Source organism: Ammospiza nelsoni, chromosome 5 (assembly GCF_027579445.1).
Source record: "Ammospiza nelsoni isolate bAmmNel1 chromosome 5, bAmmNel1.pri, whole genome shotgun sequence".
Classification (NCBI taxonomy): domain Eukaryota; kingdom Metazoa; phylum Chordata; class Aves; order Passeriformes; family Passerellidae; genus Ammospiza; species Ammospiza nelsoni.
Window position 1 is genome coordinate 74,574,699 of NC_080637.1, and position 23,393 is coordinate 74,598,091.

The 23,393-nt window shown below is 47.4% G+C and overlaps 1 protein-coding gene across 4 annotated transcripts in view; it reads left to right on the top strand.

The window, feature by feature from the left end:
- Positions 1-23,134, top strand: part of ST8SIA1 (ST8 alpha-N-acetyl-neuraminide alpha-2,8-sialyltransferase 1) — an 88,906-nt gene extending 65,772 nt beyond the window's left edge. For all 4 annotated transcript variants that reach the window (XM_059472863.1, XM_059472865.1, XM_059472866.1 and 1 more), the window contains exon 5: positions 22,660-23,134. In XM_059472863.1, the coding sequence (XP_059328846.1) occupies positions 22,660-23,134 (475 nt within the window). The remainder of the gene's footprint in view (positions 1-22,659) is intronic.
- The last annotated feature ends 259 nt before the right edge of the window (positions 23,135-23,393 follow it).

Below are 23,393 nucleotides of genomic sequence, written 5' to 3' on the forward strand. Positions count from 1 at the left end.
CACAGCACAGAAGCACCTCCACCATCCTCCTTTTATGTTTGTCAGTGTTCCTGGATGTTGCTGGGTCAGCTAAGTTCCACAGTGCTGTTTGCCCTTCCTCTCATTCTGCCCTTTGCAACCTTGCATGAAAATAGGTTTCTGTGATGTGAGGCCTTAAATAACCACCATTAGCAACAGCCCTGGGATACCAAGGAAAAAAACAAGTAAATTAGTAGTGATGGTGATTAATTATTTAAAATTATTTACTTGGAATAAAGTGGGTGTGAGATATCAATGGGTTTTTTTTCCCTGTGTATGCTTAGCTGTTGCAAAGGAAGATTTTGTCCTGTGGAGTGAACTGCCTTTTAAGGGACTGATTCCTTTTTCACACAAAGGGAATTCATGTTTGACAGGTTCCAAATTGTGTTTTGCTGTCTTCAGGTGGCTCTACTGAGGCTCTGCTGGCAATGTTTAGATAACAGAGGTACGAGAGCTGAAGCCCTGAACCAGAATTTGCCATATAAATTTTATTTATCTGCAGTATTCATAAAGGCCTCTCATTCCCTGAAGGACAGTCAGTGTTCATAGTGGCAGCAGCATTCCAGTGGTCAAGAGCAGAAACTGGGAAGCAAGATTTATGTTGTGTGCTCATGTTCAGATGGCAGTGAAGATGTTTTGCTTTAAATCACTTGTTTAAGAAATTGGCTGTAATGCTACTGGCAAAGAAGGGATTGGTTCTTAGAGTGGGCTTGGAGTTCTCGATGGCCTTGGTTAGAACTCAAATTACATCTTCTCCTTAGAACTAGAGTGAGACTGGTTTTGCCCTTCTAAACAGGGTGAGTTCCTAAGCTGAGCTGGAATATTAGGTAATCCTTCTCCCATTTTCTGGTTTATGCTTTATTCAGCCATTTATTCTGGCTTTCAGTGTAAAGTAACATTGTCTGACTGGGGGTGTGCATGGGGGCTGAATCCCCCCTTTGGCATCCTTCTGTCCAGTCTCACTTTCAGTGCAGGAGTGGGGGATAGCTGGTCCCTCAGAAATGTGTGAGCAGCCAGGTGACTGCTTCCAGCCCAAGAGAGTGGAAATTGCTGCTGCTGGAACCAGTGGGGTGCCCTGGCAGGCACAGACCAGGTGCAGGAAGAGCTTGGGGGCAGGGGATGGGGCTCGTGGCAGGGAAGAAAGATTTACACCCCAGATCTGCTTCTGCTCTTTCTTGCATTGTGTTTTCCCCTTTCCTCACTGAAGACGCAGCACCAGATCTGTGTGGAGGGCAGCCAAACCCTGTGAGTGCTGCAGGACAGCTGGCCAGGATAGCGTGTGGGGCTGGGGGTGATGTGTGCCCTTTGGAGGCACCTGCTCCCCCTGTGCTCAGACAGAGCATGGACAGCCTCCTGCAGCCCTTGGCAGGGACGGCTGGCAGTGGCTCGGGGTGGGCTGCCGGGCCCGTGGGGGCTGCCGGGCCTGGGCCCGTGGGGGCTGCCGGGCCTGGGCCCGTGGGGGCTGCCGGGCCTGGGCCCGTGGGGGCTGCCGGGCCTGGGCCCGTGGGGGCTGCCGGGCCTGGGCCCGTGGGGGCTGCCGGGCCTGGGCCTGTGGGGGCTGCCCGTGCCTTTGGGAGCTGCCGGGCCTGGGCCTTTGGGAGCTGCCAGGCCTGGGCCTTTGGGGGCTGCTGGGCCTGGGCCTGTGGGGGCTGCCGGGCCTGGGCCTTTGGGGGCTGCCTGGGCCTGTGGGGGCTGCCGGGCCTGGGCCTGTGGGGGCTGCCGGGCCTGGGCCTGTGGGGGCTGCCCGTGCCTTTGGGAGCTGCCGGGCCTGGGCCTGTGGGGGCTGCCCGTGCCTTTGGGAGCTGCCGGGCCTGGGCCTGTGGGGGCTGCCGGGCCTGGGCCTGTGGGGGCACCGGGCCTGGGCCTGTGGGGGCTGCCGGGCCTGGGCCCTTGGGGGCTGCCGGGCCTGGGCCCGTGGGGGCTGCCCGTGCCTGGGCCTGTGGGGGCTGCCCGTGCCTGGGCCTGTGGGGGCTGCCGGGCCTGGGCCTGTGGGGTGCCTTTGTCTGCAGTGCGGTGTGCCAGGGGCTGTGAGCCATGCAGTGACACAGGGGGCTGCATGCACAGGCTGTGATCAGTAAATGCAGCTCTGGGGCTCTGGCAGCAGCAGCCTCAGGAAGAAGGACAGGATGGAGGGACAGCTTTTAGAAGGGTGGCTCACTGACAGAGCCAGGTGCGCTGGTTTTCTGTGCATGTCCTTCCACTCGGTGAGAAAAGCTGGTTCCAACCTAGATTTTTCCCTCCCTTTGTACACTTGCTCACAAGAAATTACAAGATTTCTTTTTAAAATATTTGCTGTAAATTTGCCATGAATTTTAGGGTAAATTAAGGAGATGGGGGAAAGAGTGGCTGAATAAAGGTATAATTAAATAAGTGGCTGAATAAAGGTATAAGTGGCTGAATTTAAGTAAAGTGTTTATAAAGGCAGGAGTTCACAAACTATCTCCCATCTTGCAGCAGCTGTGGAGTTTGAATGAGAACAGCTTCAATATGGAGTGTTCAGTGCTCAGAACAAACTGCTTTCAAATTGAACAACATGGGTCATTTCAACAATTAAATAATTCCAATGACTTTTTGATGTGCACATGGATCACTCAGTGGGCTTGGATCACTTAGTAGCCCTCCTAATAACTCTGATCTTGTTTATTTGCTCTGCCATATTCACTTAGCTCTGAGCTGAGGCAGAAATTATCCAGGAGTCTCTTCCTGATAAATGATATGATATGATATTAAGCAGCATGCTTTGTGCCATGTAAGCCTTGCCTCAGATCTGTCTGGATTAGCCATGCAGGCACAGCTGGAGCTGCAGATAATGGGTAACATGCTCAGCTGCTGCACTATGGCCATATCACTGTAGGGAGGCCAAGGGAGCTGCACTGATTCTCACCACGTGAACAGGACACTTCTGCAGTTGCTCTGTCTCTCAGCTGCCCCAGCTCAGTTTGTGCTTCCCCAGCAGAATTCAGTGAAATCCCTTGTGCCATGGGGGGCAGAGTGCCCCACAAACGGCAGGCTCTGTTTGGAATGATCAGTGTGGTGTTGGGAGCTGCCTTGGCTCCTCCTCAGAGCTGGGGCAAGTGCAGCACCAGATCCACCTCACTTGGGAGCTGCCTGTACCTTTTACTGCACCCTTCATTTGTGATAGCACTGAACTAAGGCTGGTTAGTTAAATTAGCAGTTCGTAAGCCCACTTCATACCAGAGCCCTTAATTAGAGACAGATTCCCCATTTCCTTTACCATTTAAATTATCTGCACTTGTGTCTGCTTTCCAGCTGTCCATGGTCAAATACAAATTATTACAGAAGTCTATTACATAAACAAGCCTGTACTTCTTAAAAATGCAGGTCAATAATTTCTGAGTATTTTCCAGAAAAAATAGGTGTCCTTGGTAAAATTTTTATTACAAAAATCCTACACTCCAGCATTATTTGTGTTTTTGGCCAAATGTATTAAAAGGAGTAATTAAAAGTTAAACTGCCTTGGCCCTCTTCCAAAACTCCAATCCTCTCCAGTCTCTCAAAGGCAGGAGAAGCTGCTTTACCCAGTGAAAAGTGTTTGCAGCTGCTGTATCGCACTTCAGAGAGCATCTCTGCTAAGTAGACATGCAGCTCAAGATTTGGAATGGAAGGGCCCATGGAAAATGTTGCCCGATTCCCATCAGTTAAGGTCAGCAAGCAGGAAATCTCTGAATCAAACTCTTAGCAGCCTTTTATTCTCATTGCAGTGTTCTATCTCCCAAATCAGTTACTCTGGATTTGCAATTATGTAATTAAAAGCAGAAATTGGGTTTGTTCTGTAGGAAAACTGAACTTATTAGGAACCAGACGCTACTGGTTATTACCTGAAATTGTAATTTCTTGTTTATATGCAATGATGAACTACAGAATGACTAAGACAAGCCCTTCTGGCAATGATTAACATTTGTACAAACACTGGTGTTTCCAAAAGCCTCTCACTTGCTGTATGTTTTCCAATGCCTATGCCTTTAAATTCATGTGATTTCTTTAGAGAGTGTGATGGGATATTTTTATGATGGATAGCAGGGAAGGCTGCCTCATATTTTGTAGCCTGACATGATGAGACTCCCCGTGAAGCAGCAATGTGCTTTTGGCCACCAGAACACCAACATTCCTTCCTTGAGGAATCAGTAACGTGTGTGGCAGCACAGTGCATTACAAAAAAAGAACTCTGTCATCCCATTCCTGGTTTCCTGCTGCTTCATTCCCCTTGCCAGGGGACACTCGGAGCAGTGTGAGTATGGGAAAAGCTCCTTTGCCTGTCCTTGGATGTAAATGTCCAGCATGGGTGCAGTCACTGCTAGTGAGAGCAGTTTAACCTGGTCAAAATGTGAGAGAAAATACAAATCTTAGCTGAGCACTGAGAACTGAAAGCAGCACCTGGCAATTGTTGCTCAGACAGAGCAAACATGTGAAGCCCAAGAGCTGGTGGTGAGCTGGACAGACAGACAGCTGATGTGTGCCAGCAGTGTCCACCTCCTCTTTCACCCTGTTCTAGCAGAAGTGAAACAAGAATTTATAGCCTTCCTGTAGGACATTGGGAGAGCCTAATCTCCAACAGCTGGTCACTCAGTTCTGCTCGGAAATAAGGAAATACTTCTTCCTCTTTATTTACTGTTCTAATGATTTAAAATTGAGCTAATTGAGTAAAGCTTTACATCTTTAATTTTGAAGTTTAAAAAAATTCTGATTAAAAGATAACTAATTTAGGGGTGATTAATCATTTTCTGAGGAAAAGTATTCTTATGCTAGTTGATGAAATGTCTCAGAATGATTATTCTTCTGGCAACCTTTGGATTTCTGGCCCCTTTCCATAGACACACTAGTGCCTTAGGCATTATGTGTGTATTTATTTACCCAGTGCTGTACAGGGATTGAAGTGCCTCATTGCCAGCTGCTTGCTACTGGTTTGAGATGGAATTTGTGGAGTTTGGTGCATGTTCCATAGCTCAGTTCATCTCCAAGCGTGGCTTTAGCAAAGTTGCAGAGCTTTGGGTTGAACCAGCCTTCTCAAGTTTGATTTCCTGGTTTTCCTTGGAGCCTGTAACCCCTAGCATGAGGTGAGGACAAACACTTGGGAGAGCAGGTCATTCCATTTTGAATCATCTCACAATGACTGTGAGTCAGAGCCTCCAGCAATTCTGAACGTCCCTGCAGCTGTTCCTGTTTGGCTTTGTGAGCTGCAGCCTCTTTGCAAGGGACACCCTTTGGTCTTGTCCTTGTCACACATCAGCCCCGGCAGGGCTGTTCTCCTGGAGCTCTGATGTCTGCAGCATCAGCACCCCTGGGTTTCACGAGGAACCACCTCTGAGTGCATTTAGAGGTGAGAATCAGGGGTGACTTGGGGAAAGAACCCCAGAGGTGCAGGGAACTGGGAGTTGTTCAGGGAGGGACGGAAGGACAGACGGGCTGGGCCCTGCTGTGGCATCTGGAGGGAACATCACAGCCCACAGTTCTGAGTGCTGCAGAGAGGAGAAGGCTCTCACTCAAGTGCCATCAGCCTGTTTGCCCCAGCACTGCAAAAGCTCAGATGAGCTCTGTGAGAGTTCCCTGGCATGGAATGAGAGGCAGAGCTTACAGTAAAGCTTTTTTTAAATCTGCAAAAGGGGGAAGCTGATCCCTGAATTACACAACAGCCATGCCAGCTAAAAATGGATCGGAAAAGCTGGTTTCAATATCAAGAGCTTTCTCTCCAAAACTGTGCTCTCATTCACAAAAAAAGAAAATGCAGGATTTTTTATTGCCCTGGTAACTGGGACAAACACCTGGTACAGTGTGCTCCAGGACTGAAACAGGGCTCAAGATCCTTGTTTATCTCCCTGTCTGTTACCAGCAGCCCTAGGCCAGAGTAAGAAGTCTGGTACATGTAGCAGGGTCACACAGAAAGGGATGGTGTGTCTGCCTTGCTTCTGGTGCAGAGCTACATCCAGGAAAGAAATATTTCATGTGACATTTCAATGATGATAGAACTGCTTGGCCTTTACCTGCTGTTCTGCACTCACTGCTCCTTGGTCTCTGTGAGGATTAAATGAAAGAAGGTCAATAAATGAGTGCTCAAGAGATCTGAGAGTGGAAGCTGTGGTCTGAAATCCCAGAGATGCTCAAGGCTTATTTCCTCACCGAGTCTGGACTCAGTTCCAACAGCAGGTTTCAGTTCCTGCCAGGCATGGCTTCCTGGGAAGCAAAGGTAGGAATACCTCGGCTCCACAGGGAATGAGGCAGATCCTTGTTGTTCATTGAGCTCTTTTTTCCAGCCAGGCAGCAAAATCACTTGATGCAAACACTGTGCGTGTTGCTGTGCATCAGTTTTGTGGTGAAAGCCACCTGTGCATTACTCTACTGTGGAGGATGTCAAAAATAAAAAAAAGGAAGTCTTGGAAGACGGTCTCGTGGTGACATCTGAGAGTTGCTGTGACTGCAGGGAAGTGAGGAGGAAGGGCAGCAGGAGATGGGGGAGGGAGAAATGCTGTGTGCTGTGCAGGGCAGGTGCTTGTGTTGTGGTTTGGCACTGCCCAAGGCCAGGCACCCATGGTGTCACTTCTGCCACAGCTGGGCAGAGCAGAGGAAGATTTAATGGAGGGTGCATGAGCTAAGGACTGGGAGCACTCCTGCCCCTCCTTCTGCGCTGACCTTTGTGTCTCTAGGTTGTTTCCTTCACATGTTCTCATCTCCTGCTCTTCTTTGGTGAGAAAAAAAGTTGTGCCCCACTTTTTGATTTTGTTCTTCACTCTGTTACCACAGAGGCGTTACCATCATCCCTGACTGGGCCAGCCTTGGCCAGCAGCAGGTCTGTGCTCAGGGCTGTCAGCAATTGGCTCTGCTGGATGTGGTGGGAGCTTCCAGCAGCTTCCCACAGCAGCCACCTCCGTGACCCCCCTGCTACCAAAAACTGAGCTCTGCAAAACCAACACAACCTGCTACTGAAATAGTTTATCAGGAAACATGAGGAGATTTTACTTGATGCGGTAAGTCAATTGACAAGGGTGCTTTGGAGAGGTTTGTGGGGAAGGAAGCACGTTACTGAGCTGCCTCTGTTTAATTACTGCTTTGCTAGTGTTCCCATAAGCAAAATAAATGCTCTGGCTGTCATGGTTGCAACTTCCATTTAGCACTGAATGAAATGTGAGAAATTAAATCAGAGTATGCATTTATGAATTTATAAATCCGAGTCTTGCAGAATTAGACATCTGAGGTAATGGCTAGGCTTGCCTTCTCTTCCCTAGAGCTTTCCTCTGCAATGGATGTGCCAGAATTGTAAACCTCCACAAGCCCCATCATCTGTTTGAGCACGGATGCTGGTGTGAGTTTCAGCACTCTGCAGATTAATCTAAAAGATTTGAAAGGGGAAATGGGAACAGCCCATCTGTAATCATTAAACCACATTATCACAGCAGGTACACAAGCACAGCACATCCACAAGCTGTCCTGCTACACACCTGACCTGTTGGAGAAGCTCTGGTATGAAAAGTACTTTGCAAAGTCTCCTAAAAATGTGGTTTTTCACATGTCTCTGCAGTTGCAGCATTTTAGAGGGTTTAGAGAGTAGGCACTCCGTTGGGTTCTGTATTTGCTGGGCCATAAGAGAGACAGAAACACCTGAGCTGCCTCATATTCTGAGGCTGTAGTTACAGTGTGTGGGGTATGTTTCTTTGATATTATTCTGTGTCTCAGCAGTGTTTATCAGTTTGCTTTGTTTTCCTTCCTGAACTGTCACCTTTTCCTTGCACAGCCTGTATTGGGGCCATACCATGCCAACCATTTCAAACACCTTTACTGGGCACGGTAAGAGTGATAAAACTGTAAAACAAGGAATGGCATCATTTGCCATGAACAATATCATACAACTGCAGGCACCAGAGGACCTTTCGCTCAGTGAAGCTCTCAGCTGAGTGGCCCTGAGGTCCTGGAAATAGAAGGCAGGTGGATGATGGAGGTGGCTGTGCCACGTTGGGTCAGCAGGTGGCTGGCAGGGACAGTGGTGACCTCTGGGGTCTAGATTAATCTTCATTAAGAAAAGAGAGAAAGGATTTTGGCAACAAATGTTAGAAAATCATGAAAACCTTGCTCCTTTGGGAAGGAATCATGGCCTGGAGAAGGGAATGGAGACTTTTGAAAGGTGTTTATGTTTCTATATAAACCTGTGTCATTTTAGGTCACCTTTGTCTTTCTCACCCTCTCATAAACTAAACTCAGTCTGTGACTCCCTTGTGGTTTGCACAGTGCTAGCTTTAAACATTTCTTTCCACATAATTTTTTTAAATGTTTTGTTGGAAGTTTTCTCCCTCTGTTTTCAGGCTCCACCTCTCAAAGCATCCTTCTGTGGCTGTGACCTCAGCCTGTTCCTGGGTGATCTACACAGCCTTTGCATCATTTTTGTCCCTGCCTTTTGCTTGTCTTGTCTTGCCATGCCAGCTTTGCAAGGAGGGCATGATGGACATGTGAATAGTTAGCATCTGCTGGCTGATGTCAGTGCATGCAGCCCCCTCATTGCAGGACTTCCTCAGAGTACTCCAAGGTAAAGAGGATTTTGCACAGTGCAATTGTCTTGCAGAGCGAGGGAAGTTAAACAGCTCAAGAAATGTATTAACTATGAAAAGGCCAAAGGCTGGGGCCATCTGCTAGGCAAGACATTGCCTTGGAGAGTCAGAAATGGTCAGGCACTGTTATCTTTAGCCACCTGCACTTGTGCTGCACAAGCAGACTTGGAGGCTGTGCTGATGGGGCTTTGTTTTTATCCACAACTGCAGCTGCAGTGTTTCCCTGAACTGTGGGGAAATTGTTTTCATCATTCCATTTTCTTCATGCATGACAGACAAATCCACACGTGTCCTTTCATTATTTATTCACGGGCCAGAGCATTTAAAGGCCAAGGAAGTTTTTTGAGTGGTCATCCTTCAGGGATTATGGCTCATTTCTTGCACAGGGTTTAGCTGAGGCTGCTGCACTGTTGTTGACTCCAAAAGGCTTGAAAAAAGTCCCTCTTCCTTTCCTTTCCTCCTTCCCCTGCCTGTTTCTAAATGCTGCTGCTGGGGTAATTGTGCCCTAATTGAGGGAAGTCCTGGAGTGACTCCACTGGAGTCAGACATGACATCAGCAGCCTGCCCAGGCAGCAGCTCCATCCTTGGTTCCTGTGCCTCACACCCTGCCCCAGCCCAGAATATGGGCTGTGTGGGCACATCCAGTGAGCACCATCCTGCCCAGGCAGCAGCTCCATCCTTGGTTCCTGTGCCTCACACCCTGCCCCAGCCCAGAATATGGGCTGTGTGGGCACATCCAGTGAGCACCATCCTGCCCAGGCAGCAGCTCCATCCTTGGTTCCTGTGCCTCACACCCTGCCCCAGCCCTGAATATGGGCTGTGTGGGCACATCCAGTGAGCACCATCCTGCAGCAGCTCCATCCTTGGTTCCTGTGCCACACACGCTGCCCCAGCCCTGAATATGGGCTGTGTGAGCACATCCAGTGAGCACCATCCTGCAGCAGCTCCATCCTTGGTTCCTGTGCCTCACACGCTGCCCCAGCCCAGAATATGGGCTGTGTGAGCACATCCAGTGAGCACCATCCTGCAGCAGAGGTGCAGACCCAGCACCTGGGGCACAGCACAGGCATTGGGCTATGGTCAGAGTTTGCACTTGCAGAAACAGAGCAGACTTCTTTGTTATCAATGATTTTGTTGTCCAAGCAGCATGTTCAGTGTAAGATCCTGGCATTAGAGAAGGGATGATTCCTTGCTTGTAAGCAGATTACTTGTCATAACATGTTCAGGGTGCACTGCTGGTGCCTAACAGACCCATCTGTCATCCCTGAATTTACAAGGATAAATGCAGTGCCTCAGGCTAAGGTGATACATATCATCTCAAAAGTGCATCTGGGATCTCTATCAGGGTGATAGTGAATTCATCTTTGTTAGGTTTAGATAGCTTCATCCCAGAGAGCTTCTTGCTATGATAATGATGCAGCTGGGTTGTAAGTGCTCTTTCATCAAATAACAGCTTCCCTTGCAGAAAATCCATATCCTATTTGATTTGTGCTGTGTGTTGCTGTATGCTGAAGCCAACAGGAGTTTCTTTTGTTGCTCTGTGTGGGATCAGAGCGTTTTGTTTGAAAGAAGTCTCTTCTCTTTGATGGCATCTGCTTCTAGACTGCTTTGGCATGTTCCACGTTTCACCATCCCTGGGTGTTTATTTCTGCTTGCATCCTAATGACTGCTTCTGGCTGTTTGCCCTTGCTCCCATTAGAGCTTTTCTGGATCAGCAGCTGAGCTGATGAGACACAGAGTTTATGCAGTGTTTTTCCCATGTCTCATTGAAAGTACAGCATACCTGGGGGATGTACCTGTCTGCGTGTGCCCTGCCAGAGGCAGCACAGGTGGGCTCCATCTGGGCTCAGCAGTGCAAGGGTTAACAGCACTGTGTGCTCATTGACATTCCCTGTTTGTACACTGAGCATCACAGTGTGTGTGCAGTCTGCCCCAGTGTTAGTACAGCAAAATCCACTTCTAAAGGTGGTTTGAATTTTGGGGTACATCTTTCGGAAGAACCAGTTATTCATTGAAAAAGAAAATTTACAATTTCTGTGTTTTCAAAAGCAAGTTCTTCTCAGGATAGTATTTTTTTCAATTGAAAAAAAATGGTTGATTTTTATTTTTTCTAAATGGTCTGCAGTGGTGATAACTGAAAGTCTAGAAGCAAATATAAAATAGATCCAAGTATAAACACAAAAATAAGTATGTCAGGTCCCAGGTCAGCAAGTGATTTTATGTTTTATTGCAAACATAAGAGCCCTCTCTGGGATGTAGTTTTTGGTGAAAAGTTGAATGACGGAAATTAGTTCTGGCTGGTTTATTTGGGTATCACAGTAAATGGCACAGACCTCTTTCCTGTTAGTTTCAGCCACTCTCTTTTGGAGGAAGTTTGTTTTAATTAGTTTTTCATGGCAGTTTTCTGCAATCAGTTCTGGAATATACTACTACAGGCAAGAATTAGTTAATTAGATTATAAATATTATGCTTTAACACTTAATTTCTATTCCCTGTCTCCTTTTGGGGGGGGGGGGAGTTACCTCTGGCAATGATGCTTTTTCAGTTTCTCATTTGAAAGAGTAAGTGGTGAAAGGACGGTGGTTTTCAAGACATGAGGAGCAATCTGGTAGGTTAAAGCTGATCCACTGGAATTCTTCATCTTGGTTTAATCCTTAGCCCTCACTAGCTTGTTTGCTGGGAGAGGAAACAGAAAGCTGCCAAAAGCTGTCACTGTGCAGAAAGAGAACCAAGTGGTGCTGCTGAAAGATAAAGCAGGATGAGGCAAACCACGCTGTCAGGAGTGCAATTCAGCAGGGCAGAGAACAACGTGGCTCTCATGGCAGAAAAACTGCCCTAGAAAGAATAAAAAGTAGGACCTGAATCTCTGCATCTTCTCTTAGCAGCAATTTAATAAATTTAACTGTTTCAAGGGACTTGGAGAATAGATGAAGATGGAAAAATGGATTGGAGAGATTTTATTTACTTCTGTAGCCGGTTCCTGGCATGTGGGTCACACAGAGAATTTTCCTAGGAGAAAAAAACCCTTAGCAAAATTCTCTCTTCAGCTTTTGTTATTTTTTTAGCTAACGTGTACTTCAGTAAGGACAGTCACCGATTTTTCATCAAACATGCAAAAGCAGTAAAGATGCTTACAAGTTTCAAGGCACTGAAATAGGAGGGTTTGTGGAAGGAAAATGAGGAAGCAGCTTCTCCCATTATGGGTGTAATAAGCTATTCTTGCATACTGGATTTCTTGTTAAGCTACAGCTTAGCTGTGAATGCTCAGGGATAATGTTAAAGAAATGTAAATAGGGAGCTTTTTATTGCAAATTGGTTTTTAAGTTATATGGGAGCTTTTTTTAAAATATTGCTGTATATTTAGAAATGTTGAACTGGTAACAACTTTTTTGATTGTGGGTTTGAATATTGTGATCCTAGAATTTTATTCTTTATCATCACTGGTTTTCAAACATGGCAATGATGTTTTTTCATGGGGTATTTCTGTGGAGGGAATGGGCTGCTGATTATATCTGAAAACAGAGCATGCTCTCAAGTGTCAGAATGTTGCAGAAGAAAGTGGAGGGCTTTTTTCCCAATTCAGAAAGTGGGTAAATCAGAAGGTGGCTACTTGCATCTTGGAGCTTTCCCGAAGGAAATAAAACCTGGGAGGATGACAAGAATATTGTGAGTGCGAACTTGTACTCCTGGGGAAGTTGAAAGCATGCGAAAGCCTATAGCACTACAGTCAGCATAAATGTAAAAATAAAGTAGAAAACTGTGGGCAGTGCACAGATTGTGCTGTAAAAGGTATTATAGGAGACTGCATTCCCTCCTGAGTGTGAGGAGTGCATTGTTGTGACCCTGCAAGGGAGGCACTGATTCCTGCCCTGCCCTTTTCTTGCAGGCAGGATCTGCAATCCAGCTGGAATCCAGCTCTCCTGCTGGCTTCCAGGTCCTTCTGAATGGAAAGGAGACTCTCAGTTTCTCACAATAGCTGTTATATGGGAAGGCTGTACAAAACCATTGTCCTGGAAAGGGAAACTTGCCCAAGTTCTTGCTGTTCTCTCAGGAAGGATAATTAGAACAAGGTTTAGAGTGAAGATGGTGTGGCTGCACTCAGTTGTCTGTACATTCGACTTTGAAAGAAAAATGCTCTCTCCTCTGGACTGAGCAAGAAGTTTTTCTCCATGTCAAGAGTGAATTATGAGTCTGCTCATAGATTTTGCAGTATAGTCAGAGATAGCTGCTTATCATCTGTGAGCTTTTTATATATAGCAAATATAGCAAATATCATCATAGTTCAGAGGCGAGAGGACACTGGTGATATCCCTGATTTCTTCCACACATTTTATTTTTATTTTTTTCAGCATCTCACAGTGTAGCATTTGGTTCTTTTATCCCAGATTTTGTGGTAGTTACCAGACATTATGAAGCATTTCAGGACTGCTGGAAACTCATTAAGAGCCTTCTGAAGTCAGCATCTCTTACAGTGCTGACACTGCAGGGTTTCCAAGGAGCTTTCTGCATCTTACCTGTTCTTCCTTGGGTTCCCTTGCAGCACCTCAGCTTGGCCAGAGCATCTGTCCCTGACCCAGCCCTAGCAGAACCCCCAAACCCAGGTGATCCTTTGCTCCCTGGCTGCTGGGGAGATCTCTAGGTGGTGCTACCTGCAAACGAGCTGTTCCCAAACAATTGGAGTTGGATTGTGCTGGAACAGACCCAGCTGCTGGGCTTAGCCAGGGCTTTACTTGGGTTTGTGCAGCTGAGCTGGGTCAGCCCCTGGGCCTGCCTGCCTGGGAGTGCAGAGGGGACACTGCCCAAATCCAGCCGGGAACGGGCCGGTGTGCAGTGCCGATGGTGTGGAGTGCTTCTGCAGCCTGCCTGGGAGTGCAGAGGGGACACTGGGCAGATGCAGCCGGGAACGGGCCGGTGTGCAGTGCCGATGGTGTGGAGTGCTTCTGCAGCCTGCCTGGGAGTGCAGGGATGGCACTGGGCAGATGCAGCCGGGAACGGGCTGATGGTGTGCGTTGCTACTGCAGCCTGCCTTTGGGAAAGGAAATCCCTTAGGCACACCAGCACGCTCTCATGCAAATTGTTGTGCTTTTCACTGCCTGCTCCTAGGCCCATTAAGCTGGAAATGGGACTGGAATGGCTTTTGGAAGCAGCACACAGGACAGATTTTGCCAGAGATCCTGCTCTGTTTATTTTCCTCACTTCATGCTCCAGCACAGTCGCTGCCATCCCTCATTTTCCCCGGTACATTAAACCTGGCTCAGGAATGCAAATGATTGTGCTCGGTGAATCATCTCCGTGGCCCTGTGCATCCAGATGATGTCATTGTCTCTGCTGTGTGTTCACAGTGTGCCTCTTGAATAATGCAGTGTGCTGGTGCTCCCTGAAACTGTCAGTATCTGGCATATGGGATCATCAGGGCTGAGCTATATCCTGATTTGATGGAAGGTGGTGTAAATCCACTGACACCAAGGAATTGTGTCAATTTAAAGACTCCAGGCAGGGTCTTCATGACTGCATCTTTACTCCATGTCAAAGTATATTCAAAGTAAAGGATTTGTCATGTTTGACAGCGCTCCTTAGGATGGTCATTTTGAACATAAAAATGCAGATATGGGGGAAAGTAGAAAAAATGATCTGATTTTTAGAACAAGTAAGACTAGTTACTGCTAGCAAATAGTTAAGACTAGTTACAACAAGTAAATAGTTGAGACTAGTTACTAGTCCTGCAGAGTAGTTGGTATTGCGAGCCAAGCGCTGGATTTACTGGAGTGTGCAGGGCACTGCTGAGCCTGGTGAAGCAGAGCAGTGCTGTGCACCAGGGCCTGATCTGCTGCAGTGGCAGACTAAGGAAGGGAAATTCTGGCCCTGCGACAAATTCAGATAAAGATATGTCACTTGTTAAAAGCTGTATTTGTTTTCCAAACCATTATCTGGGTAAAGCCTGTGGATATAAACCTCAGCAAGAGCTTCCCAGAGTTGCGCATCACCAGACGAATGATTCTGGCCCTGGTGTGTGAAAACGTGGAGCTGGATTTCACCACTTGTGCTGAGCTACAGGGATACAAAGGTCTGTCAGGCATCGTCCCTGAATGACCATTCCAGTGTCTGGAAGTCTTCTGGGGCTGATTCCGCAAGGAGGAGTTGATGGCTGTGACTGTTCCAGTGATTCATGGCCAAGCTCAGGCTCTTTGGAGCTGCTGACATTTATTTATTTCAAACCTACCGTTTGGAGTCATGTAAAACTACTTTGGCTTTCCCTAACAGGTGCCCCTAAGGTATTGTCTTTTCCTGTGTCTGAGATGTGCCGTGGACACCAGGCCATGCTCCCTCCTCCCTCCAAAAGCCTGGCTTTTAGGTCCACATCCACATTTTTAGGGCAATATGTTACTGCTGCTTCAGGGAGCCAAGGCACTCATGGTAGCTTTTGTTCCTGTTGGGTTAGTCAATAATACTTGAAAATAGTGGCTTAATCTGTGTTTGTATCTTTGGTGTTTATTGTAATCACATAAAGCACGTGGAACTTATTTAGTATTAATGTGATTGTCTGAAGTCCTTTGATAGAATATCTGCTGTAATTCAGGATTAAATGCCCTGAGCATTAAAGAAAAGGAGCTTATTTTTGTGCTGCCTGAATCTGAAAGAAGTGCCAATCCAGTTCTGGCAATTCATTGGCACTGACCATTCCCTGAGGTAGAGAGCAAAATTGAGAAAAGGTATTTTTGCATGGCATTTCAGATTGGGGGCCACATCTGAGTTATACACATTATACAAAAAAGAAGAGCTGTAGCATCTTCAGATGTGTGACAGGGGAAATCACCAACCACAATTGTCAAGTTGCTCCTAAATAATATAAATATTTCTGCCATTGAATCTTCACTGGCATTTGGAAACTAAGAGAAATGGGGAATTAAATGTTGTGCTCCACTTTGCTCAGGCCATGCATAGAGGGCTCTGTAGTACTCAGTGGCTTTCAAAAGCATCATTTTGTCCTAGCAAATAGTAGTTCTTTCCTGCTACCTTAGAAAAAAGTTTGCTTTTTACTTCTTTTACACTGTGTCTCCTTTAAATGAAGTTAGTGAAGGGTAAAAAGGTACAGGAACTAGAACTTGCACAGATATCAAAATAATTGAGGATATTAGAAAAAGCTCCAGCATATTTCAGCTATCTGTGCTTTGATTCTGTTGTGCTAATTTGGTTAAAATTGTTGTAGCTACAGCAATTGAAATTGAGTACAGGCTGCACTAAGAGTTGAGGGGAAACCTGGGCAGTTTGGTTGTGTTGAAAAGAAGCTTAAAGTGGCATTCTCAGCCTTAAGCACCAAGAAGCATCTTAGGAAGTACATCTGGATGATCCACCCAAAACAATGGACTCTCCTAAGGGTATCATACTGGACAAAGTTCCAGAGGCTTCTGTTAAGCCTTAAGGTAACAGGAAGTCACTAAAGACATCACTAAAGGACAGAGAAAAAGGAGATTAATGGAAACAGAGAAACAGCCTACCAAAAGCTGGAGTTGCTTCCAAAGGAAATTGCATCTATAATAAACTCTGGCTGAATAAATATTTTACTCTGTGGCAGGTAGGAGAAGTTTCCAAGAGCAATCAGAGGGGTGGAAGCCCAGTGCCGCAGCCGCTTTCCAGCAGGGGAGGTGTCCCAGTGGGAGCAGCTAACAGAGAAAATTCAGAGATCCTCTTTTATGTGTTTTAGAGTTGTGTGAATTTAGTTTACCCCATTTCAAATACTTTAGATTCACCACATATTCCTATGGGCTCAGAACTTCTGATTTGCTCACCAAGCTTCTAGTTGACAGTTTTTGAGAGGGATTTGCGCTGCAGCTGTGGCATGGTCTCAGAGAGCACCAGTGATTGATGTACCAAAGTTTAAAAGGGTGCTTACATACTCAAAAGAGAGCACATCCCAGTTACAGGTCTTGCCATAATCCCCGTTGAAGCATTTACTGTTTTAAATAACTTCCTGCAGTCCATAATTTTTGTAGCAGAGAGCACCTTTAGAAGGAATACTCATTCAAAAATCGCTGTTTTCCTCTTTCCAGTTTTTTTGGAGAGAGCTCCAGGAGTCTGAAGAGAGGATGTAGCTGCATGTCACCCTCACTGATATTTGCAGATTATTAATGTGTGAAGGATGTCATGACATTCAAGAGAGAACTCAGACTCAGCAGAAGTGTTCTCAGCTGTGAATAGGTCTTTCACAACTGCAGTCATTTGGTCGGGTTTATGTTTGGGTGACAAAGCACGGGAGGCCAGCACAGTAAGGCAGATGTGATGTTATTAGCCTTGTGTTTCTGCAGTGCCCCACAGGGACCTGGGCTGGAAAGTACTTGAGTGAAAGATCCAGGAGATGAGTCTCTGGTTTGTTGCTGTCCCAAAGACACAGCAGTCTTAGGGACACTGTCTTAATCCCAAGCAAATCTCCCAAAATCTCTGCCTGGGCTTGGTTGGGATTCTTTTTCCATTAAAACCTGAGGAAATGTGTGATCTGGTTCTGTTTCTGCTCAGCTCTTTCTGCCGTGCAGTCCAGTGAAATTCAATGCCAAAGATATCAGACTTAGATAATTCAATGCCAATTCAAAGATATCAGACTTAGTTTTGTGCTATTTGGGGTTTTTCCTAGCTGATTCCATTGCTTCTCCTATTTCCCACCTTCCTGACTTCCAGCTGCAAGAGTCTGGAAGAATTCAGGAGACTTAGAAACACCAGGCAGCAGCAATTTTAACAATACAAGTAATTTACACCCATGCTATTGTGTCTGTCCTTTTTGGTTATTTCCACTTGTGTGTGACTACGGCAGCCACAATTTTCCGAGAGTTAGACTGAGATGAGCAGCTCATCTTCTGGAAGCTGAGATCCAAGCTGTCAGGTACCAGAAAGGATTGAGGTTTACCTCTGCTGCTTTTGGAAAGAGTAGCTATTTAAAGCACATTTTAATTTGAGTTGGCAGAATAAGGATCACACACAGTCCCAAAATACCAGTGAACACAGATTTTAATGTTTCATTGTTTTGCTGTGCAGGATAGCTGGCTCTTGGAAAAGTCAGCTTTCCCTTGGCACTATATCCAGTATTTCTAGGGCCACAGAGGAATGGGTGGAGGTTTTTAAAAAGCTCCAATTAATGCTGAATTCAGTCAGAAAAGGAGCTTGCTTCTTCATGAGGATTAAAACATCCCTCTGCCATGTCTCACTGAACCTTCTGAATGCATTAAATGATTCTGAAGGTCACATGCTGAGGACACTGCCTCATAAAGAAACAGATTAGCCCAGAAAGTCACTGGAAAGAGTGTTTTCCCTGCTTCTGGCCATTTAAAGATGATGGTGGAAGTACCCAGAATCCCTGCCTTGGAAAACACCATTGCAAAGGTCTATGAAAAGGAGAATGAGGCAAATTTGTCTTTAATTCTTGGTGGCAGAGAAGAGCAGGCTCTTGGAGGCTGGGAGCCCCTGTCCATAGGAACAGCAGCGAGGGGATGAGCTGCAGTGAGTCTGGGGTCAGACACCCCTGAGAGAGCAGTGAAATCTGCTCCATGAACAGCCTGCAGGGAAGAGGGGCAGAGGGGAAGGAAAATACGGGAACAGCATCACCCCACTCGTGCCACGAACTCTCACTGGGTGCCAGAGTGAGAACAGGCCGGAATCCCCTGCGGAAGGTGGCTGGAATGAGGTCAGACAGAACACTGGGATTTGCCATTGACCTTAGTGGGATTACAACTGATCCTTAATTCAGGCAGCCATCCTTAAGGTGAGTAAGCAGTGGCTGCTGTTGTTGGGAAAGCTGGGGTAAAATAAAATGGGGTCCATTTGTAGTGCTCTAAGTGCTCAATTCTGGCTCCCTGTGTGGACAGGCAGGAAGTTTGCCTTGCACCTAAAGCATGCCAGAAGTGCCCGCATGTGGAATGAGCACACAGAAACAATGTGTTAATCGGGACACAGCCTGTGTGTCAGTGAGATTGTCTGCTCCAGCCCCAGAGGGGCACATCCTCAGCAGGAGCTGGATCTCAGTGACAGCACAGGGCACAAGACAGCAGAGCAGCTCACATGTGTGTGTGCAGGCTGACTTCTGGTGACCCCAGCTGTGAGCAGAGTCCAACAGCTGCAGCAAATTGCTAAATCATCCTTGGCTAATGCTGACAGCGAATTACCTACATAGCTTTTGTGAGGTTATTGTTTGTCATAGGGACATAGCAAATATAAGTCTTTACGCCTTCTGCTCTATTCCCTTGAGCTCTCTGTCATAATTTTAAAATAATATGCTATTTCTTTGGCATCTGAGCTGTTCCCCTCGTTACATAATTTTACTTTTCCCCTCTGGTAAGTCAACTCCCAGTTTCTCCAGAATGCTGAAGCTGTGACTTTGCAGATGCCAGCAGAGGCAGTGCCTGGGATATCATCACAGGCATGAGATAGCAGCTCTCTGGGGAGATCAAAAAGAAACCAAGATGCAAAGGAATGCTGCCATAATTATCTGCAAGGAGGTTAGTTCAATGTCACTGCAGCAAATTCCCTGTGGTTCCTGAGAACTGCCTCTCCGTACCAGAGAGCAGCACAGTCCCTGAGTATCTGCTAAGGAACATTAGAAACAGATTAAAAACAAAACACAAAACACTTAGTGCTCTTAAGTCTTCAGTGGTTCTGTTATGACAGTGTGCCATGGCAGTTTTATCTTGGATGAATATTTCTCTCTGGAAAAGCAGAGCATTTGAGGGAATTCTCCAGCTGCTAGCAAGGAAACAGTTTCTCTGATAGCTGTGCAGCTCTGCCCCCCCCCCCGTGCTGCTGAAAGTTGCTGGGTTTGAGTTGATCTTTGCTAGGAACCTGACAGAAACACGTGGTGCTGATGGCCTGAGCTGTTCGCTGTCCCCTGATGAGTGCAGTGCCAATGGAAGTGCCTGGGCTGGAGCTGCTGGGCTCTGGTTTTGCCAGGGCTCAGTCACTCGTGCCGCTCTGGGAGCTGCTGGAACACATCGTGGCACATTCCCAAGCTGCTTGTGGAGTCCCCAGGTGCTGCTCAGAGCTTGCAACGTTGCAGCTCCAGTTTTACCCAGATGCTGGCACCTCACCACGTGTTTGTGTGAGCTTGCCTGCAGAAGGTCAGGCAGGACCCTGAGAGCAGCTCAGCCATTTGTTGCTCCAAGCTGTGCTGGCGAGATAACACCACCTGAGATGCACTCCTGTGCGAAGCTCTGGATCATTGGGTGCGTTTCCTTGGAAGCTGTGAGTGTGCTGGAGCTGCACAGCTCCTGTGCCACTGAGAGGGCTGGGTGCCCAGAAGAGGCCAGCAGGAACCAGCAGCTCCTCGTCCTGGGTGAGGATTGGCACGAGGGAAGGCATTTGTGCCCGTGCGGATCCAGGGCTGTGCCAGGACAGGCGGGAGACAAACACCTTGGTGCTGCTGTGGGCACCACAGAGCCTCGAGGAAAAGCCTTCCTGGTCTCTCTGCCAAGCGTGGAGCAGCCTTCTGGCTGGCATGGGTGTGCTGTGGTACCTCCAAAGCCTGCAGGACTCCCTGCCTGCATTGGGAGCTAAAGGAAAGCGCACCTGAGCTTCCAGCACCAGCTCCAGAAACTGCCTTGTGCACAGCATTTGTCCCCAGATTTGTCAGCTTCTGGCCAGCCTGGGAAGTGCCAGGATGCTGCAGAGCGCTCCCATTTTTACAAATAGGTAACAGAAATTTTCATTTGTTTCTAATATGTCCCCTCATGAGGTGCTCACGATGGGCAGCAGCTTTTTGGCTGCCAGACTGTCAGCCCAGCCACAATCAGCATGTTTTATGTTTCTCCCTGGGCTCCTGGCCACCTGTGTAATGGCCACGTGCTGAGCTGGGCAGGCTGCCCGTGGCACTGCCACCCAGACTGCTGCAATGAGCCGTGGGCTGGCAGGAGGTGATGATGTTCCTGAAGGACAGCTTGCAGCACGGTGACAAATGCTGCTGTCCCTCCCGCAGGGACCCTCCCGTGCACCAGTCACCAATGTTACTTTACAGCTTTTGGGGGCTTTTATCCAGAAGAATTGCAAATGTTGTGGCAGTGATAGCAAATGAATATTCAGAGACAGTCTCTGGTCCTCTCAGACTGAGGAGTTTTAATGTGTTCATCCTGAGCTGTGTGGGGCTTTCCTAAGAATGGTAAATTTGCTAGAAAATTTAGAATAACCACAACTATTTGCCCTCTGCAGTAAAGTTTGTGGACTGGTTCTAAGTGGGAAAGGACATGGTGCTCCAGGAGAGACAGGGACCGTGCCTCTGGCCCCTCCTCAGCCAAGGGGTTGGCTCAACACCCCTCACTGGGGAAGGAAGGTTGAGCCTGCACTGCCCTGGACTGAACAGGGCCTTTCCAAAGCGATCAGGGACAGCAGGACAGTGTTTGGGGGTCTCAGCACTTATGTGGATACTGAAAGAATTAAGCTTGAGGTTTCTTTTTTGTTTTTAACCCTTCAGTGAGAGTGTCCTGCTGGAAACAAAATAAGCTTGGTAGGATGGAGCCCACTCATGCACCTTGGAATCTGCAGGCTGTCCTGCTATTCCTTGGGAAGAGAGGCTGTAAAGCTGGTTTTGGGGAACAGTCACAGGTCTGATAGTGAGGGAGGGAGAGGCCCACGTGGAGAGCAGACAGTGAATTTCTGCCAAGGCACCTTGGTCTTGGCCAGCCCTCTACACTAAGCTGTGTCTTGGCTGGTTCCACAGAAAAGAATGCCAAATGCAATAAGTTATGAAATTACTGGGGTTTTTTGTAGGTTGGGGTTGAATTGATGCCTTGCTTGGAAGCCAGTGGCTCTGTCTCCATAAGCACCATGCAGTAGGAGCAGATCTGCAGAGAAGCAGGGAGAGCCAGACAGATTTCAGATTTCAAACCAGCTTCATTCTAACACCATGTGAGGGAAGTCTTACAAGGACCTTGTAGCAAATCAAGAGACCAAATATTTAATATTAAAAATGTCAACAAAACCTTTCAATTTATCAAGAATATTTCAAGGGATTTTTTTTTTGCCAAAACAAAGACTGCAAAAAGACCTGGCATATATTATGAGACATTCCAATGCTGTTGACGCTGTTTGGGTTTTTGTTTCCAGTCATTTCAGCTGAAGTTTTGTTTAATTCTTCTGGAGGTCATCTGGCATTCTATTTAAACCTGTGTCATTCTTGTTGTAGTTTCAAAGAGGTTTATACATAAAATTGATCTCTTTATAACCATTTAAAAACATTATTATACCTATTTCTGCCTTTACAAGAGAAAGGAAAAAAAATCCAGTGCTGCTGGCTTAACCTTTTTGTTCTGAGTCTTGTGGTGTGTGGCTAGGGAATGAGCCATGACACGTGTGCCCTGGCTGCAGGAACCGGGGAGAGGAGGCAGCGCACAGCACACGGGCATTTGGGAGCTGAGGGGAAATGGGAGCAGCCTGGCTGCAGTGCAGGCAGCGTGGGAGGCTTGGCCTAAAGGGGATTTTAGTGCGGCAAGCTCTGCGCTCTGAAGGCTTCGGACAGGAAACCCCACCTTTGGGGTATGGCAAGGAAAGTTTACAGCCCATGATACTGGCTGTGGAGCGGTTGGTCACTCCAACATCAGGAATAAAACAGCCATCAGCAAATAGCCATTGACAATTAAACAAATTGTAATGTGCTGTTTTGCTAGCAAAGAAATAACCTGTACACATACCTTGCTCTCCTAATCTAACTTGGCTTCTTATTTTAGTCTGCCTTCAAGAACAACAACACAGATTTGAAAAATTTTTTTTATAGATTCCCATACCTGAAAAATCTGAATTTTTGGACAGATGAAAAATACTGCTAAAAAGGATTGAGTCTTACGGAATGTTGTCAGTGTTGATTTGTTTTTTTTAAAGAAGATGAAATCAGGAACGTTTTTGAGTTAGCAGGATACCAGATAGGTTTCAACTCTCTATTCAGGTGTCTGTTTTCCACAGAGAGGCAGTGTCAGCCCGGAGTTGGTCTGGACTTTGTCCGGGCTCAGAAAAGGTGTGCATATTTTGAATTGTAAATATGGGTATGAGGAGCAGCCCTTCGGTGGATTATCAGACATCTGGGAAACCATGTGTGACGTGCTGCTTTTGCCTTGTGCCGTTGCAGGTTCCAGAACCTGCTGTGGTCCCGCAAGGCCTTTGTGGACAGCGTGAGGGTGTACAACCACAGCTACATCTACATGCCAGCCTTCTCCATGCGCACGGGCACGGGGCCCTCGCTGCGCGTCTACTACACGCTGCAGGACTTCGGCGCCCGGCAGTCCGTGCTGTTCGCCAACCCCGCCTTCCTGCGCGACATCGGCCGCTTCTGGAAGGGCAAGGGCATCCACGCCAAGCGCCTCTCCACGGGGCTCTTCCTGGTCAGCGCCGCGCTGGGGCTGTGCGAGGACGTGACCATCTACGGCTTCTGGCCCTTCGCGGTGGACCTGCGCGGCGGCTCCCTCAGCCACCACTACTACGACAACGTGCTGCCCGACTCGGGCTTCCACGCCATGCCCGAGGAGTTCCTGCAGCTCTGGTTCCTGCACAAGAGCGGCGTGCTCCGCATGCAGCTGGAGCCTTGCGAGCAGCCCTCAGCCTGAGCCCGCTCTGGGACGCGGGGAGTTTTTCATTTCCGTGCTCTGCAACAGAGAGCTCTGGCTTATGGTGGTTGTTTCTGAAGGGATCTGCACGGACCCTGAAAATGCTCCTTGAAGGCCAAATGGATTATGTCCTTGTTGCTCAGTGCTTTGTGGAACTGGGAGAGGAGGAATGCATCTCTCCATCAAGTCCATTCAGCAGCGGTGGGAAAACTGTCAGAAGCAGCACAGCTGAACTTTGCAGGGACGTTTTTAAGTGACA